Source organism: Coregonus lavaretus (assembly GCF_964263955.1).
Source record: "Coregonus lavaretus genome assembly, contig: HAP1_SCAFFOLD_47, whole genome shotgun sequence".
In the NCBI taxonomy this organism is placed as follows: Eukaryota; Metazoa; Chordata; class Actinopteri; order Salmoniformes; family Salmonidae; genus Coregonus; species Coregonus lavaretus.
Window position 1 is genome coordinate 3,141,092 of NW_028161510.1, and position 18,504 is coordinate 3,159,595.

The 18,504-nt window shown below is 42.8% G+C and overlaps 1 protein-coding gene across 1 annotated transcript; it reads left to right on the plus strand.

Annotated features, from left to right (window-relative positions):
* Positions 1-202: 202 nt before the first annotated feature.
* Positions 203-9,795, plus strand: LOC311120554 (uncharacterized protein). Its single transcript, XM_084195141.1, has 2 exons — positions 203-876; positions 7,783-9,795. The coding sequence occupies exons 1-2, from the start codon at positions 435-437 to the stop codon at positions 8,742-8,744; spliced, it is 1,404 nt and encodes a 467-aa protein (XP_084051267.1). The 5' UTR covers positions 203-434; the 3' UTR covers positions 8,745-9,795.
* The last annotated feature ends 8,709 nt before the right edge of the window (positions 9,796-18,504 follow it).

Here is an 18,504-nt window from a genome sequence, read left to right on the forward strand (position 1 = left end):
ACAACTAATATACTAAGTCTTTAACCAGACTGTGTTGTTACATTGGTGAGTAAAAACTCATGCTTCCTACCCTTTAACTTTTTGTCTGAAAATAAAATCCACATTTTACTCAACTTCGTTACCCACTCCAGTCAGCAGATGGCGATGTGGAACTTTAAGGCTATGCTGCTAGTGTGACGTATAATCTAGTGGACGGAACGCTTCTTTCAACAGCAGCAACAGTTAGTCAGACACCTCGGGAGCTTGCTAGACAAAATAGCCGAACCAATAAAGCTCTTTAGACGCTTTCGTGTATATTAGCCACTGTGTTTTAAACCCACTTCTGTCGTCTAGTTAGTTATCCCATTTAATTTCATATTTACGGTGTTGTTGTTATTGGTCAGCTAGCTGGCTGGTTAAGTTAGCACTAGCCTAGCTAGCTAACAAACCCGACCATGAGCTCACTAAGCTACTCTGCTCCTGCTAAAGAAGAGGAGGTCTGCTGGACGGAGAAAGAAGCTCTAGTGAAAGAGGAGGAGGAAGAGGAGGATGTTACAATACAAAAACAAGTAGAGGGTGAAGCTGTTACCGTGAAAGAAGAAGAGAAAGACGTTACAGTGAAAGAAGAGGAAGACGCGTTCAGAGTGAAAGAGGAGGAGGATGTTACAGTGAAAGAAGAGGAAGACGCGTTCAGAGTGAAAGAGGAGGAGGATGCAGTTTTTGGAGTGAAAGAAGAGGAGGAGGAGATGACTGTCACATCGAAAAAGGAGGAGGAAGAAGAGGAGGAAACTGGATATCTGGTTCCGGTTTCCCAAAGGCATCTTAAGGCATCCAATGGTTCTAATGATGAACTTAGCAGAAAGACGCTTTTGAGAAACCGGGCCCTGATTAACACTAGTAAGTACTTTCTTAAAAACAGAGACACAAACTCTGCAGTTGTTGAACTGATGTGTGGTGTTAAAGGTGAAATCTGTAGTTGCTACATCCATATTTGGACTTTTAAATTATTTATATATAGCCATTGATTCTTGAAGAATATAACACATGCCTCATGAGCTTAGTTCAACTGTCGTACCCCATCAGATCCCAAAATAAGCTTTTTCTACTCCAATGTTTAGAAACAATGTAAATGTAAACCAACACTGTATCGCCTCAACATGGTTAAAACTATAATATTGATGTCATGGATGGTCATTCCTTGCATCCATAGGTCTGTCTGTCTATTTATTTGAGAGTAGTTACATTTCTCCAGTCCCATCCATCATCTTATTACCAAAACAGTGGCAGAATGACAGCTTTGTTATTGTTTGAACTGCAGATTGGTGGATTGATTGATGTGTGGCTTTTTTAAAGGGACAGCCTTGGATTTAAACATAAACAAAATGGCTGCCCTTAGACTTGGTTTGGTAAACAGCTGAGGGATGGGGGCTGGATAAATGTAACCACTCTCAAATTCATAGAGAAAGCTATTGTAGCAACCTTAACCCAAAACCTAGCGACCTCATCAAGAAGTTCAGACGTCTTGGTATAACAGTTATAAGGTGTTGGCTTGACAGTCTATGGACCCAGGTTTGAGTCCAGCTCAGGGCTACCCCTGGAATTCACTACACTATGAATACAAGGACTGGCCATCCATAAGGTCAAAATCACAGTTTTAACCAGATTGAGACTAAACAGTGTTTGTATGAGCTCATGTTTTGGTTTCTGATGGGGTAAGACAGTTGAAACATATGAGGCATTTATAAGTTCGATTCTTCAAGAATCAATGGCTGTCGATTGTTTGGTCGATAGGCTGTTGTTAGACCAAGATTATTTTGGGTCGAACAGTTGGAAATATATACATATGTACGTACGGTCACTGTGGCGAGGATGTCGTCGATGCACTTATTAATGAAGCCGTTGACTGATGAGGTAAACTCCTCAATGCCATCGGATGAATCCCTGAACATATTCCAGTCTGTTGCTAGAGAAACAGTCCTGTAGCTTAGCATCCTCAATGTCATCAGATGAATCCCTGAACATATTCCAGTCTGTTGCTAGAGAAACAGTCCTGTAGCTTAGCATCCTCAATGTCATCAGATGAATCCCGGAACATATTCCAGTCTGTTGCTAGAGAAACAGTCCGGTAGCTTAGCATCCACTTTATCCGACCTCTTCCGTATTGACCTGGTACTTTCCTGTTTGAGTTTTTACTTGTAAGCAGGAGTCAGGAGGAAAGAGGTATGGTCAGATTTGCCAAATGGAGGGTGAGGGAGAGCTTTGTATGTGTCTCTGTGTGTGGAGTAAAGGTGATCTAGAGTTTTATTCCCCTCTAGTTGCACAGGGAGAAATGACTTCAAATTGATTCCAGTTTTCCTGCGTTAAAATCACCGCTAGTAGCGCCGCCTCTGGATGAGCATTTGTTTGTTTGCTTATGGCCTTATACAGCTGGTTGAGGGCGGTTTTAGTGCCCCCCCCCCCCCAATCTTACCGGACTGCCGAAGCATAGAAAAACCAGCTAGATGTATATTATCCTTGTCCCTGTTCAGCCATGACTCCCAGAAGCATAGTATATTAAAGTTCTTAATGTCCCGTTGATAGAATAGTCTCAAACGGACCTCGTCCGGTTTATTCTCCAGTGATTCGCCAATAGATCTTTAGTGCCAGAATGAGTTTGTGTGTTTTAGTAAAAGTGATCTAGATCCCCTCTAGTCCCCCCTGATCTTATCGGACTCTGAATAGAAAAACCAGCTAGATGTGTGTATATACTCTGCCGTTCTGTTTCCCGCCGATGAATAGAAAAACCAGCTAGATGTGTATATATACTCTGCCGTTCTGTTTCCCGCCGATGAATAGAAAAACCAGCTAGATGTGTATATATACTCTGCCGTTCTGTTTCCCGCCGATGAATAGAAAAACCAGCTAGATGTGTATATATACTCTGCCGTTCTGTTTCCCGCCGATGAATAGAAAAACCAGCTAGGTGTGTATATATACTCTGCCGTTCTGTTTCCCGCCGATGAATAGAAAAACCAGCTAGATGTGTATATATACTCTGCCGTTCTGTTTCCCGCCGATGAATAGAAAAACCAGCTAGATGTGTATATATACTCTGCCGTTCTGTTTCCCGCCGATGAATAGAAAAACCAGCTAGATGTGTATATATACTCTGCCGTTCTGTTTCCCGCTGATGAATAGAAAAACCAGCTAGATATGTATATATACACCACCGTTCAAAAGTTTGGGGTCACTTAGAAATGTCCTTGTTTTCGAAAGAAAAGCCTTTTTTTTTTTCCATTAAAATAACATCAAATTGATCAGAAATACAGTGTAGACATTGTTAATGTTGGAAATGGCTATTGTAGCTGGAAACGGCTGATTTTTAAAAAATGGAATATCTACATAGGCGTACAGAGGCCCATTATCAGCAACCATCAGTCTGTCACGATCGTTGAGAGACGGGTCGGACCAAGGTGCAGCATGAAAAGCGTACATGTTTATTAACTAAATAAAAGTTCAACAAAACAAGAAACAACGTAACGTGAAGTCCAAAGGGCTATACACATACCAGACTAACAGGAACAAGATCCCACAGCTAAGGTAGGCAACCAGGCTACTTAAGGATGATCCCCAATCAGAGACAACGAGCGACAGCTGCCTCTGATTGGGAATCACACCCGGCCAAACATAGACACACAACCTAGAACTGAAACATAGAACTAGACTAACTAGAACGTAAACATAGAATATATAACATAGAAACTCACGCCCTGACCAAACCAACTAAAGACAACAGGCCTCTCACTGACTCATTAGGGGAGGGTCCGGGTGGGCTTTCAGCCTCGGAAGCGTATCCGGCTCCGGGCGTGACGCCCTCCACCTCTCTGCCTCCCCATTGCGCCCCTGGTCTGGTCTGGACCTCGGCGCGATGCTTCCCCTCTCCTTCCTCCCACGATGCACCAAGCCCTGTCTGGACCCTGGTGTGGGAGACCCCGAACCTGGAGAGGGGCTGACATCTGGGCCTGGATCGGCAATCCCCCCACGATGCACCAAGCCCTGTCTGGACCCTGGTGGAGCGGACTGCTCTGACTCCGGAGTGGAGCCGCTGACCGTTGCAGGCACCGGTGGAACAGGCCGGGCCGGACTGGGGACACGCACCACAGGTCTGGTGCGAGGAGCAGGAACGGGCCGGGCCGGACTGGGGACAAGCACCACAGGTCTGGTGCGAGGAGCAGGAACGATCCGGGCCGGACTGGATACGCGCACCACTGGTTTGGTGTGGGGAGCAGGTACGGAGCGTACCGGGCTGGCGACACGCACCACTGGTTGCCGAGTGCCTGGATCCTGCTCGCCCGCCGTTGGATACGTTCCTCCCAAGATCCGGACGGACCGGTTGTACCTGCTGACTCCATTTTAGGTGCGTGTTCCTGTCCTGGAACGGGCCGTGCCAGACTGGGAACACGCACTACTGGTTTGGTGCGAGAAGCAGGCACAGGACATACCGGGCTGGGAACTGGCGTTGAATATGTACGACTGTTCCAGTCCCTCTCTCTTCGCATCCAATCCTCCTCCTGTGAGGACTCCTCCGGCGGATCCCCCACGAGTTAGGGAACAGAAACTCATCGTCGTCATCATCCTCCGACTCCTCAGTGTAAAACTGTTCCCATTCCTGTTCCCATGGTCATAGCGACTCCAACTGGAACTTCACCGTGTGCAGTGGTCTGGGCTCCGCTCTCTCGATCCGCAGGTCTTGGAGGACCTCTAGAATAGCGGCCTCCTCCTCACTAGTCAGCACTTTCCCGGCCTCTGCTGCCTCGTCGTCCACCCCGTGAGCCCCCCCTCAACATTTTCTTGGGGCTGCTTCTTGGGCTTCCTCTTCGGCCGGCTTCGTTGATGTCGCCGTTGATCCTCTCCTACCCGGGCTTCCTCCTTCATTGCCTTACCGTAACGGACGGCCTCCTCCTCGGTGATTCTCCCCCAACCGAGGAGGACATCTACTAACGTAGCCTCCCGTTGAGTACCAGGCGTTTGCTCCTTCTGGGCACGCTGCTTGGTCCTTTTGTGGTGAGATCTTCTGTCACGATCGTTGAGAGACGGGTCGGACCAAGGTGCAGCGTGAAAAGCGTACATGTTTATTAACTAAATAAACGTTCAACAAAACAAGAAACAACGTAACGTGAAGTCCAAAAGGCTATACACATACCAGACTAACAGGAACAAGATCCCACAACTAAGGTAGGCAACCAGGCTACTTAAGGATGATCCCCAATCAGAGACAACGAGCGACAGCTGCCTCTGATTGGGAATCACACCCGGCCAAACATAGACACACAACCTAGAACTGAAACATAGAAATAGACAAACTAGAACGTAAACATAGAATATATAACATAGAAACTCACGCCCTGACCAAACCAACTAAAGACAACAGGCCTCTCACGGCCAGGGCATGACACAGTCCTGTGTTCCAATGGCACGTTGTATTTGCTAATCCAAGTTTATCATTTTAAAAGGCTAATTGATCATTAGAAAACACTTTTGCAAATATGTTAGCACAGCTGAAAACTGTTGTGCTGATTAAAGAAGCAATAAAACTGGCCTTCTTGAGACTAGTTGAGTATCTGGAGCATCAGCAATTGTGGGTTCGATTACAGGCTCAAAATGGCCAGAAACGAAGAACTTTCTTCTGAAACTCGTCAGTCTATTCTTGTTCTGAGAAATGAAGGCTATTCCATGCGAGAAATTGCCAAGAAACTGAAGATCTCGTACAACGCTGTGTACTACTCCCTTCACAGAACAGCGCAAACTGGCTCTAACCAGAATAGAAAGAGGAGTGGGAGGCCCCGGTGCACAACTGAGCAAGAGGACAAATACATTAGTGTCTAGTTTGAGAAACAGGCGCCTCACAGGTCCTCAACTGGCAGCTTCATTAAATAGTACCCAGAAAACACCAGGACTTTTTCTTTTCTTTTTCAGTATATTTCATTAGTTTAGAACTAAAATGGATGGACCAATCCTGGATCGCCCCCTGTATTATCAGCCACTGAAATAGGAGAGACTCTGTCCCCTCTCTGTTTGTCTACTCAACCCAGAGTGAAACTAAAACACCCCATGCAGCGCATGGCAACCTGATGACTCAGAGTCACGTCTTAAACAAGTACAACGGCCACCGTGGGGGGAAACAACTGATGTACACCATCTCATAGTCCTGTGTAGCTCAGTTGGTAGAGCATGGCACTTGCAACGCCAGGGTTGTGGGTTTGATTCCCACGGGGGACCAGTATGAAAAAATGTATGTACTCATTAACTGTAAGTCGCACTGGATAAGAGTGTCTGCTAAATGACTAAAATGTTAAATGTAATTCAACAGTCTAGATTTACCAGGTTTTTACTTCTAAACAAAAACACTTTTGGGGTTCTCATAGGCTTACAATTGTTGTTTTGATTATTGCTTGATAAGATATTTGGTTGTGATAGTTGCAAAATACCTATTTTGGATGCAGCTCTTGTTAGCTTGAATGCTAACGCTCATTGACAAGCTGGTAGCAAAGCTAGCCAAAGAGCATTTTAACGGTTGAAGTTTAAATGTTTTTTAAGGTATAAAGCAGTTGATTTGAGACGATGGCACAAACATTATATTAAGCAGGACATTCAAATGAGCCTTACAATTATAATCCAAAAGTAGTGGGAAATGCAGTCATAAACCAACCTGTAAATGGAGGCTATTTTTGCTGGCAGCCTCTGAGAACTCCCCTGAGTTTTCCCTGAGAATATGTTGTGAAAAACTAAAATCTTCCCTCACCATTGTTGCTCCATGCACATGTACTACATCCATAAGTAGAGGTTATTAGCATGAAGGAGTTTCTGCAGCCAAATTGCATGAACAAAAATATAAACTTTTTGATTAGGATCGCAACATATTATGCACATCTGCTGGCAGATCAGCAAAGGCTGGACAAATATACTGAACTAAAATATAAACACAACATGTAAAGTGTTGGTCCCATGTTTCAGGAGCTGAAATAAAATATCTAAGAAATGTTCCATATGCACATAAACCTTATTTCTCTAAAATGTTGTGCCCAAATTTGTTTACATCCCTGTTAGTGAGCATTTCTCCTTTGCCAAGATAATCCATCCACCTGACAGTTGTGGCATATCAAGAAGCTGATTAAACACCATGATCATTACACAGGTGCACTTTGTACTTGGGACAATAAATGGCCACTCTAAAATGTGCAGTTTTGTCACACAACACAATGCCACAGATTGTCTCAAGTTTTGAGGGAGCGTGCAATTGGCATGCTGACTACAGGAATGTCCACCAGAGCTGTTGCCAGAGAATGTAATGTTAATTTCTCTACCATAAACCGCCTACAACATTAAAACAATTATTTGTCCCAGTTCTTCCATGGCCTGCATACTCACCAGACATGTCACCCATTGAGCATGTTTGGGATGCTCTGGATCGTATACGACATAGTGTTCCAGTTCACAACCAATATCCAGCAAAGAGAAAGGGTCGTATACTGGTGACCAAAAGTCATCTGGCCACTGCTTAGGGTTTCAGCAACTGTAATAACTTATTTATAGCCCAGAATCATCAACTCTGCTGTTAAAAAATAATACTAAATATCACTGTTGTTTATCACTGACTGTCATAGTAAGACAAGTGTCAAATACGTTTTTAAAAGTATTAAAACATTCATTACAGACGTAAATTGTTGTACAACATAATGGGCATTACCTTTTTAGCTTAAATAAAAAGTGGATTTCTGCTGTTGTGGGCCTTTAACCATCTGTCTGACTTTGTTGTTCACACAGGAGAGAGACGTGACTATTGTGGATCCTCTGGGGAGCCTCAACAACATCATGAAGCTGACGAGGCAGAGAAGAGTCTCTCCACATCAGAACACCTCAAGAAACCAGAGCGGAGACCCACAGGGAAGAAATCTCACTGCTGCTCTGACTGTGGGAAGAGTTATTCAAGATCAGATTCACTACAACTACACCTAAGAATACACACAGGAGAGAATTCTCACTGCTGCTCTAACTGTGGGAAGAGATTCACCTCTTCAGCAGAACTTAAAAAACATATGAGAATCCATACAGGAGAGAAACCTTATAGCTGTGATCAATGTGGGAAGAGTTTTTCTAAATCTAGCGATCTGACTATACACCAGAGAACACACACAGGAGAGAAACCTCACCACTGCTTTGACTGTGGCAAGAGTTACTCAAGATCAGATTCACTAAAAATACACCAGAGAATTCACACTGGAGAGAAACCTTATAGCTGTGATCAGTGTGGGAAGAGTTTTAATGATACAAGTAGCCTGAAAAGACATCAGAGAATTCACACTGGAGAAAAACCTTATGACTGTAATCAGTGTGGGAAGAGTTTTAATGATACAAGCAGCCTGAAAACACACCAGAGAATTCACACTGGAGAGAAACCTTATAGCTGCTCTGACTGTGGGAAGACCTTTTCAAAATCATCTACATTGCAATCACACCAGAGAATTCACACTGGAGAGAAACCTTATAGCTGCTCTGACTGTGGGAAGACCTTTTCAAAATTTTATACATTACAATCACACCAGAGAATACACACAGGAGAGAAACCTTACAGCTGTGATCAATGTGGGAGGAGTTTTGTTACTTCTAGCCAGCTGACTATACACCAGAGAACACACACAGGAGAGAAGCCTTGTAGCTGTGATCAATGTGGGAAGAGATACTCTGGTAAAAGATCTCTGATTAAACATCAGAAAATACATACATGAAGGAGTTGTTTCATGATATCAATGAAATAATGTCACAATGTAGAATGTTTTTAACATTTTTAGTAGGAGTATTTTAATTAATAATGTCACAATGTAGAACCCTAAACGTTTGCCCTGTTCTGTTGATTTCAGCGTGATATGGATATTAGCCTCATCAGGGGAAAAATCCAGGCTCTGAATTGAAAATGTACTATTTATGTGATCAACAAAATGTGAATAACAAAACAATTTGTTGCGTTACACTTGAATCAAATGCAACACTTCAAAATGTAGCTAGCTGTTTTTTACAAATTGTTGTGGTTTCAACGACTTGACAACAACTTAATGTCAACGTACTTGCAGTCTATAAACATGGACCCAGTATAATAAATTGGTCTATAATCAGTTTTATTAACAATCTTACATCACTCCAGTATTTCTTTACAACATTCAAGTGCTACTTGTCTTTATTCCACTACTGAAGAAGCATGACTCAAATCACCTACTCATATTTCAAACATCCAGCCTGACAAAATATACATTTTTAATTATTCAATGCCTCACCATTAAGTGAATTATTGCCAATACATATTAACAAAGGGGTGTACATTCGATTTTGATATTTCATATTTCATAATACTTAAATGTAATGTAACATTTAGTCATCATAATTATTTATGCAACTAACTTACCATTTCTGTACAATTATATTGTTTATAAACAGTGTAGTAAAACTAGCTTATATTTTGGGCTGGATATTACATCATATTCTTACTATTTTAACCAATGTTATTTCCTTAGATGCTCTTTAGTCTTTCAGCTTTTATTGATATTCTTTAGTTTTTTTATCCTCTTCTGTTTGTTGTCTAGTAAATATTTCAGTGTTTATTTTCATAGTTTTTATTAGTTTTTCTTCTTCTGTGAAGCACATTGTGTTGCATCCATGTCTGAAATGTGCTTTATAAATAAAGCTTGATTTGATTTGAACATATTGTAAAACAAATTAATCCAATGAACGGACCAATCAATAGACTCTTGCAAAACCAATGAACAAATAAAAATTGTGCACGGTATGTACGTTTATTATCTCTTTTCAAACAGTCCGGTACATTTTTTGTTGAAAATGAAAAATGTTGAAATCAACAATAAGTCAAAGAGAGAGAGAGAGAGAGACAGACAGAGAGAGAGAGAGAACCGAATTAGAGGGTTTATACGTAAAATCACACAGGACACCAGATAAGACCCACAGGAGAGAAACCTTACCACTGCTCTGACCCAGATAAGACCCGCAGGAGAGAAACCTTACCATTGCTCTCTCTTCCTAACCGGTCCCTCAACAGCTCTCTGGCTGTAGAAGTGTTCTTCCTAACCAGTCCCTCAACAGCTCTCTGGCTGTAGAAGTGTTCTTCCTAACCAGTCCCTCAACACCTCTCTGGCTGTAGAGGTGTTCTTCCTAACCAGTCCCTCAACACCTCTCTGGTTGTAGAAGTGTTCTTCCTAACCAGTCCCTCAACACCTCTCTGGCTGTAGAAGTGTTCTTCCTAACCAGTCCCTCAACACCTCTCTGGCTGTATAAGTGTTCTTCCTAACCAGTCCCTCAACACCTCTCTGGCTGTAGAAGTGTTCTTCCTAACCAGTCCCTCAACACCTCTCTGGCTGTAGAAGTGTTCTTCCTAACCAGTCTCTCAACACCTCTCTGGCTGTAGAAGTGTTCTTCCTAACCAGTCCCTCAACACCTCTCTGGCTGTAGAAGTGTTCTTCCTAACCAGTCCCTCAACAGCTCTCTGACTGAGCTCCACACTCACTGGGTCTTCAGAGGAGAGGAAGGCTGAGGAGGGATGGAAGGATGAATGGATCAATCTGATTACAGATTACTTTTAGATTACAAGAGGCACAGGTTAGTACCACAGTCATAAAATCAGATTTAACTTTAACCACACTGCTAACCCAAATGCTAACTCTAATCTTAAATAACTCAAATGTTGATTGCAGGGAAAAATAAACTATTGCAACAGCTGCCCATGGGAGATTGGAGGAACTCAGACTTTTGGGCTGGAATTGGGCAGCTGAAAACAAGTCAAACACCGAAACATAGATCGGTGGCAGCTAGTACTCCGGGGACGACGAACGCTGATTCCGTGACAAGCTGTTGCAATAGTTTATATTCCACTGGGGCATATTCATATGCCGATTCTGTTCCAAAACGTTTCTTAGTCGGAAATAAAACGGTGTAACGTATTACATGTCGTAGCCTCCCCAACCCTGCCTGTATCTAACCATCCAGACAGTCTTGGAGGTGGTGAGGTGGTGTGGCTCCCCAACCCTGCCTGTATCTAACCATCCAGACAGTCTTGGAGGTGGTGAGGTGGTGTGGCTCCCCAACCCTGCCTGTATCTAACCATCCAGACAGTCTTGGAGGTGGTGAGGTGGTGTGGCTCCCCAACCCTGCCTGTATCTAACCATCCAGACAGTCTTGGAGGTGGTGAGGTGGTGTGGCTCCCCAACCCTGCCTGTATCTAACCATCCAGACAGTCTTGGAGGTGGTGAGGTGGTGTGGCTCGTCTCCTGGTCAGCTGACATGTCTGTTTGACCCAGTGATTGATGCTTATTTACAAAACCCTCTTAGCCCTCACTCCTCCCCCCTATCTGAGATACCTACTGCAGCCCTCATCCTCCACATACAACACCCGATCTGCCAGTCACATTCTGTTAAAGGTCCCCAAAGCACACACATCCCTGGGTCGCTCCTCTTTTCAGTTCGCTGCAGCTAGCGACTGGAACGAGCTGCAAAAAAACACTCAAACTGGACAGTTTTATCTCCATCTCTTCATTCAAAGACTCAATCATGGACACTCTTACTGACTGTTGTGGCTGCTTCGCGTGATGTATTGTTGTCTCTACCTTCTTGCCTTTTGTGCTGTTGTCTGTGAAAAATAATGTTTGTACCATGGGACACAGAGCCTAGTTAATAAAACACCACTACTATACCATGTCTTCTGACAGGGACACAGAGCCTAGTTAATACATCACTACTGTACCATGTCTTCTGACAGGGACACAGAGCCTAGTTAATACATCACTACTGTACCATGTCTTCTGACAGGGACACAGAGCCTAGTTAATACATCACTATTATACCATGTCTTCTGACAGGGACACAGAGCCTAGTTAATACATCACTACTATACCATGTCTTTTGACAGGGACACAGAGCCTAGTTAATACATCACTACTACTATACCATGTCTTCTGACAGGGACACAGAGCCTAGTTAATACATCACTACTGTACCATGTCTTCTGACAGGGACACAGAGCCTAGTTAATACATCACTACTGTACCATGTCTTCTGACAGGGACACAGAGCCTAGTTAATACATCACTATTATACCATGTCTTCTGACAGGGACACAGAGCCTAGTTAATACATCACTACTACTATACCATGTCTTCTGACAGGGACACAGAGCTTAGTTAATACATCACTATTATACCATGTCTTCTGACAGGGACACAGAGCCTAGTTAATACATCACTACTACTATACCATGTCTTCTGACAGGGACACAGAGCCTAGTTAATACATCACTACTATACCATGTCTTCTGACAGGGACACAGAGCCTAGTTAATAAAACACCACTACTATACCATGTCTTCTGACAGGGACACAGAGCCTAGTTAATACATCACTACTATACCATGTCTTCTGACAGGGACACAGAGCCTAGTTAATACATCACTACTATACCATGTCTTCTGACAGGGACACAGAGCCTAGTTAATACATCACTACTACTATACCATGTCTTCTGACAGGGACACAGAGCCTAGTTAATACATCACTACTGTACCATGTCTTCTGACAGGGACACAGAGCCTAGTTAATACATCACTACTACTATACCATGTCTTCTGACAGGGACACAGAGCCTAGTTAATACATCACTACTGTACCATGTCTTCTGACAGGGACACAGAGCCTAGTTAATACATCACTACTGTACCATGTCTTCTGACAGGGACACAGAGCCTAGTTAATACATCACTACTATACCATGTCTTCTGACAGGGACACAGAGCCTAGTTAATACATCACTACTATACCATGTCTTCTGACAGGGACACAGAGCCTAGTTAATACATCACTACTACTATACCATGTCTTCTGACAGGGACACAGAGCCTAGTTAATACATCACTACTATACCATGTCTTCTGACAGGGACACATAGCCTAGTTAATACATCACTACTATACCATGTCTTCTGACAGGGACACAGAGCCTAGTTAATACATCACTACTACTATACCATGTCTTCTGACAGGGACACAGAGCCTAGTTAATAAAACACCACTACTATACCATGTCTTCTGACAGGGACACAGAGCCTAGTTAATACATCACTACTATACCATGTCTTCTGACAGGGACACAGAGCCTAGTTAATACATCACTACTATACCATGTCTTCTGACAGGGACACAGAGCCTAGTTAATAAAACATCACTAATATACCATGTCTTCTGACAGGGAGACAGAGCCTAGTTAATACATCACTACTATACCATGTCTTTTGACAGGGACACAGAGCCTAGTTAATACATCACTACTACTATACCATGTCTTTTGACAGGGACACAGAGCCTAGTTAATACATCACTACTATACCATGTCTTCTGACAGGGACACAGAGCCTAGTTAATACATCACTACTGTACCATGTCTTCTGACAGGGACACAGAGCCTAGTTAATACATCACTACTATACCATGTCTTCTGACAGGGACACAGAGCTTAGTTAATACATCACTACTATACCATGTCTTCTGACAGGGACACAGAGCCTAGTTAATACATCACTACTACAGTGGGGAAAAATATTATTTAGTCAGCCACCAATTGTGCAAGTTCTCCCACTTAAAAAGATGAGAGAGGCCTGTAATTTTCATCCTAGGTACACGTCAACTATGACAGACAAAATGAGAAAATAAAATCCAGAAAATCACATTGTAGGATTTTTTATGAATTTATCTGCAAATTATGGTGGAAAATAAGTATTTGGTCAATAACAAAAGTTTCTCAATACTTTGTTATATACCCTTTGTTGGCAATGACACAGGTCAAACGTTTTCTGTAAGTCTTCACAAGGTTTTCACACACTGTATTTTGGCCCATTCCTCCATGCAGATCTCCTCTAGAGCAGTGATGTTTTGGGGCTGTCGCTGGGCAACACAGACTTTCAACTCCCTCCAAAGATTTTCTATGGGGTTGAGATCTGGAGACTGGCTAGGCCACTCCAGGACCTTGAAATGCTTCTTACGAAGCCACTCCTTCGTTGCCCGGGCGGTGTGTTTGGGATCATTGTCATGCTGAAAGACCCAGCCACGTTTCATCTTCAATGCCCTTGCTGGTGGAAGGAGGTTTTCACTCAAAATCTCACGATACATGGCCCCATTAATTCTTTCCTTTACACGGATCAGTCGTCCTGGTCCCTTTGCAGAAAAACAGCCCCAAAGCATGATGTTTCCACCCCCATGCTTCACAGTAGGTATGGTGTTCTTTGGATGCAACTCAGCATTCTTTGTCCTCCAAACACGACGAGTTGAGTTTTTACCAAAAAGTTATATTTTGTGTCAGACGGGCCTGGACATGTACTGGCTTAAGCAGGGGGACACGTCTGGCACTGCAGGATTTGAGTCCCTGGCGGCATAGTGTGTTACTGATGGTAGGCTTTGTTACTTTGGTCCCAGCTCTCTGCAGGTCATTTACTAGGTCCCCCCATGTGGTTCTGGGATTTTTGCTCACCGTTCTTGTGATCATTTTGACCCCACGGGGTGAGATCTTGCGTGGAGCCCCAGATCGAGGGAGATTATCAGTGGTCTTGTATGTCTTCCATTTCCTAATAATTGCTCCCACAGTTGATTTCTTCAAACCAAGTTGCTTACTTATTGCAGATTCAGTCTTCCCAGCCTGGTGCAGGTCTACAATATGGTTTCTGGTGTCCTTTGACAGCTCTTTGGTCTTGGCCATAGTGGAGTTTGGAGTGTGACTGTTTGAGGTTGTGGACAGGTGTCTTTTATACTGATAACAAGTTCAAACAGGTGTCAATAATACAGGTAACGAGTGGAGGACAGAGGAGCCTCTTAAAGAAGAAGTTACAGGTCTGTGAGAGCCAGAAATCTTGCTTGTTTGTAGGTGACCAAATACTTATTTTCCACCATAATTTTCTAATAAATTCATTAAAAATCCTACATTGTGATTTTCTGGATTTTTTTCCCTCAATTTGTCTGTCGTAGTTGCCGTGTACCTATGATGAAAATTACAGGCCTCTCTCATCTTTTTAAGTGGGAGAACTTGCACAATTGGTGGCTGACTAAATACTTTTTTTCCCCACTGTATATATATTTTACATATTAAATATATATATATATATTTACCAGGTTATATGTATTAAATATATATATATATATATTTACCAGGCAATACAGACTTTCAGCTCCCTCCAAAGCTAGGCCACTCCAGGATCTTGAGATGCTTCTTACGGAGCCACTCCTTAGTTGCCCTGGCTGTGTGTTTTGGGTCGTTGTCATGCTGGAAGACCCAGCCACGACCCATCTTCAATGCTCTTACTGAGGGAAGGAGGTTGTTGGCCAAGATCTCGCGATACATGGCCCCATCCATCCTCCCCTCAATACGGTGCAGTCGTCCTGTCCCCTTTGCAGAAAAGCATCCCCAAAGAATGATGTTTCCACCTCCATGCTTCACGGTTGGGATGGTGTTCTTGGGGTTGTACTCGTCCTTCTTCTTCCTCCAAACACGGCGAGTGGAGTTCAGACCAAAAAGCTCTATTTTTGTCTCATCAGACCACATGACCTTCTCCCATTCCTCCTCTGGATCATCCAGATGGTCATTGGCAAACTTCAGATGGGCCTGGCTTGAGCAGGGGGACCTTGCATGCGCTGCAGGATTTTAATCCATGACGGCGTAGTGTGTTACTAATGGTTTTCTTTGAGACTGTGGTCCCAGCTCTCTTCAGGTCATTGATCAGGTCCTGCCGTGTAGTTCTGGGCTGATCCCTCACCTTCCTCATGATCATTGATGCCCCACGAGGTGAGATCTTGCATGGAGCCCCAGACCGAGGGTAATTGACCGTCATCTTGAACTTCCTCCATTTTCTAATAATTGCGCCAACAGTTGTTGCCTTCTCACCAAGCTGCTTGCCTATTGTCCTGTAGCCCATCCAAGCCTTGTGCAGGTCTACAATTTTATCCCTGATGTCCTTACACAGCTCTCTGGTCTTGGTCATTGTGGAGAGGTTGGAGTCTGTTTGATTGAGTGTGTGGACAGGTGTCTTTTATACAGGTAACGAGTTCAAACAGGTGCAGTTAATACAGGTAATGAGTGGAGAACAGGAGGGCTTCTTAAAGAAAAACTAACAGGTCTGTGAGAGCCGGAATTCTTACTGGTTGGTAGGTGATCAAATACTTATGTCATGCAATAAAATGCTAATTAATTACTTAAAAATCATACAATGTGATTTTCTGGATTTTTGTTTTAGATTCCTTCTCTCACAGTTGAAGTGTACCTATGATCAAAATTACAGACCTCTACATGCTTTGTAAGTAGGAAAACCTGCAAAATCGGCAGTGTATCAAATACTTATTCTCCCCACTGTATATATTTACCAGGTTATATATATTTTATATATTAAATATATATATTTACCAGGTTATATATATTTTGCATATTAAATATATACAGTGGGGAAAAAAAGTATTTAGTCAGCCACCAATTGTGCAAGTTCTCCCACTTAAAAAGATGAGAGAGGCCTGTAATTTTCATCATAGGTACACGTCAACTATGACAGACAAATTGAGAAAAAAAATCCAGAAAATCACATTGTAGGATTTTTTATGAATTTATTTGCAAATTATGGTGGAAAATAAGTATTTGGTCACCTACAAACAAGCAAGATTTCTGGCTCTCACAGACCTGTAACTTCTTCTTTAAGAGGCTCCTCTGTCCTCCACTTGTTACCTGTATTAATGGCACCTGTTTGAACTTGTTATCAGTATAAAAGACACCTGTTCACAACCTCAAACAGTCACACTCCAAACTCCACTATGGCGAAGACCAAAGAGCTGTCAAAGGACACCAGAAACAAAATTGTAGACCTGCACCAGGCTGGGAAGACTGAATCTGCAATAGGTAAGCAGCTTTGTTTGAAGAAATCAACAGTGGGAGCAATTATTAGGAAATCGAAGACATACAAGACCACTGATAATCTCCCTCGATCTGGGGCTCCAAGCAAGATCTCACCCCGTGGGGTCAAAATGATCACAAGAACGGTGAGCAAAAATCCCAGAACCACACGGGGGGACCTAGTGAATGACCTGCAGAGAGCTGGGACCAAAGTAACAAAGCCTACCATCAGTAACACACTACGCTGCCAGGGCCTCAAATCCTGCAGTGCAAGACGTGTCCCCCTGCTTAAGCCAGTACATGTCCAGGCCCGTCTGAAGTTTGCTAGAGTGCATTTGGATGATCCAGAAGAGGATTGGGAGAATGTCATATGAAACCAAAATAGAACTTTTTGGTAAAAACTCAACTCGTCGTGTTTGGAGGACAAAGAATGCTGAGTTGCATCCAAAGAACACCATACCTACTGTGAAGCATGGGGGTGGAAACATCATGCTTTGGGGCTGTTTTTCTGCAAAGGGACCAGGACGACTGATCCGTGTAAAGGAAAGAATGAATGGGGCCATGTATCGTGAGATTTTGAGTGAAAACCTCCTTCCGTCAGCAAGGGCATTGAAGATGAAACGTGGCTGGTTCTTTCAGCATGACAATGATCCCAAACACACCGCCCGGGCAACGAAGGAGTGGCTTCGTACGAATCATTTCAAGGTCCTGGAGTGGCCTAGCCAGTCTCCAGATCTCAACCCCATAGAAAATCTTTGGAGGGAGTTGAAAGTCTGTGTTGCCCAGCGACAGCCCCAAAACAGCACTGCTCTAGAGGAGATCTGCATGGAGGAATGGGCCAAAATACCAGCAACAGTGTGTGACAACCTTGTGAAGACTTACAGAAAACATTTGACCTGTGTCATTGCCAACAAAGGGTATATAACAAACTATTGAGACACTTTTGTTATTGACCAAATACTTATTTTTCACCATAATTTGCAAATAAATTCATAAAAAATCCTACAATGTGATTTTCTGGATTTTTTTTCCTCATTTTGTCTGTCCTAGTTGACTTGTACCTATGATGAAAATTACCGGGCTCTCTCATCTTTTTAAGTGGGAGAACTTGCACAATTGGTGGCTGACTAAATACTTTTTTTCCCCACTGTATATTTACCAGGTTATATATATTTTACATATTAAATATATATATTTACCAGGTTATATATATTAAATATATATATATTTACCAGGTTATATACAGTGCCCTCCACTATTATTTGCACCCCTGTTTAAGATGTGGTCGAGGACTTCCAAAAATTCTCATTTTTTTTTTAACAACATAGAACCCAAATGCAAAAAAAGAGAAAAATCCAACCTTTTATTTAAGTACATTACTTTGGTGGTAAAAAAAAATCACACATTTAGAAAAAGAATAACTTGAAATCATGTGTCCCACAATTATTGGCACCCCTAACAATTCAGCTGAAATGTTTAATTGATTTTTTTAAAAATATATTTTTCTGTAGTTGCTAAAGTTGGTCAGGGTATCTATGAACTTTTAATATGTAATTCATGACTTCCTGTTTCCCTG

Coding starts and splice junctions, on each gene's coding strand:
- LOC311120554 (XM_084195141.1), top strand. CDS start 435: ATGAGCTCACTAAGCTACTCTGCTCCTGCTAAAGAAGAGGAGGTCTGC. Junction 877..7,782: donor CCGGGCCCTGATTAACACTA/GTAAGTACTTTC, acceptor TTGTTCACACAG/GAGAGAGACGTGACTATTGT.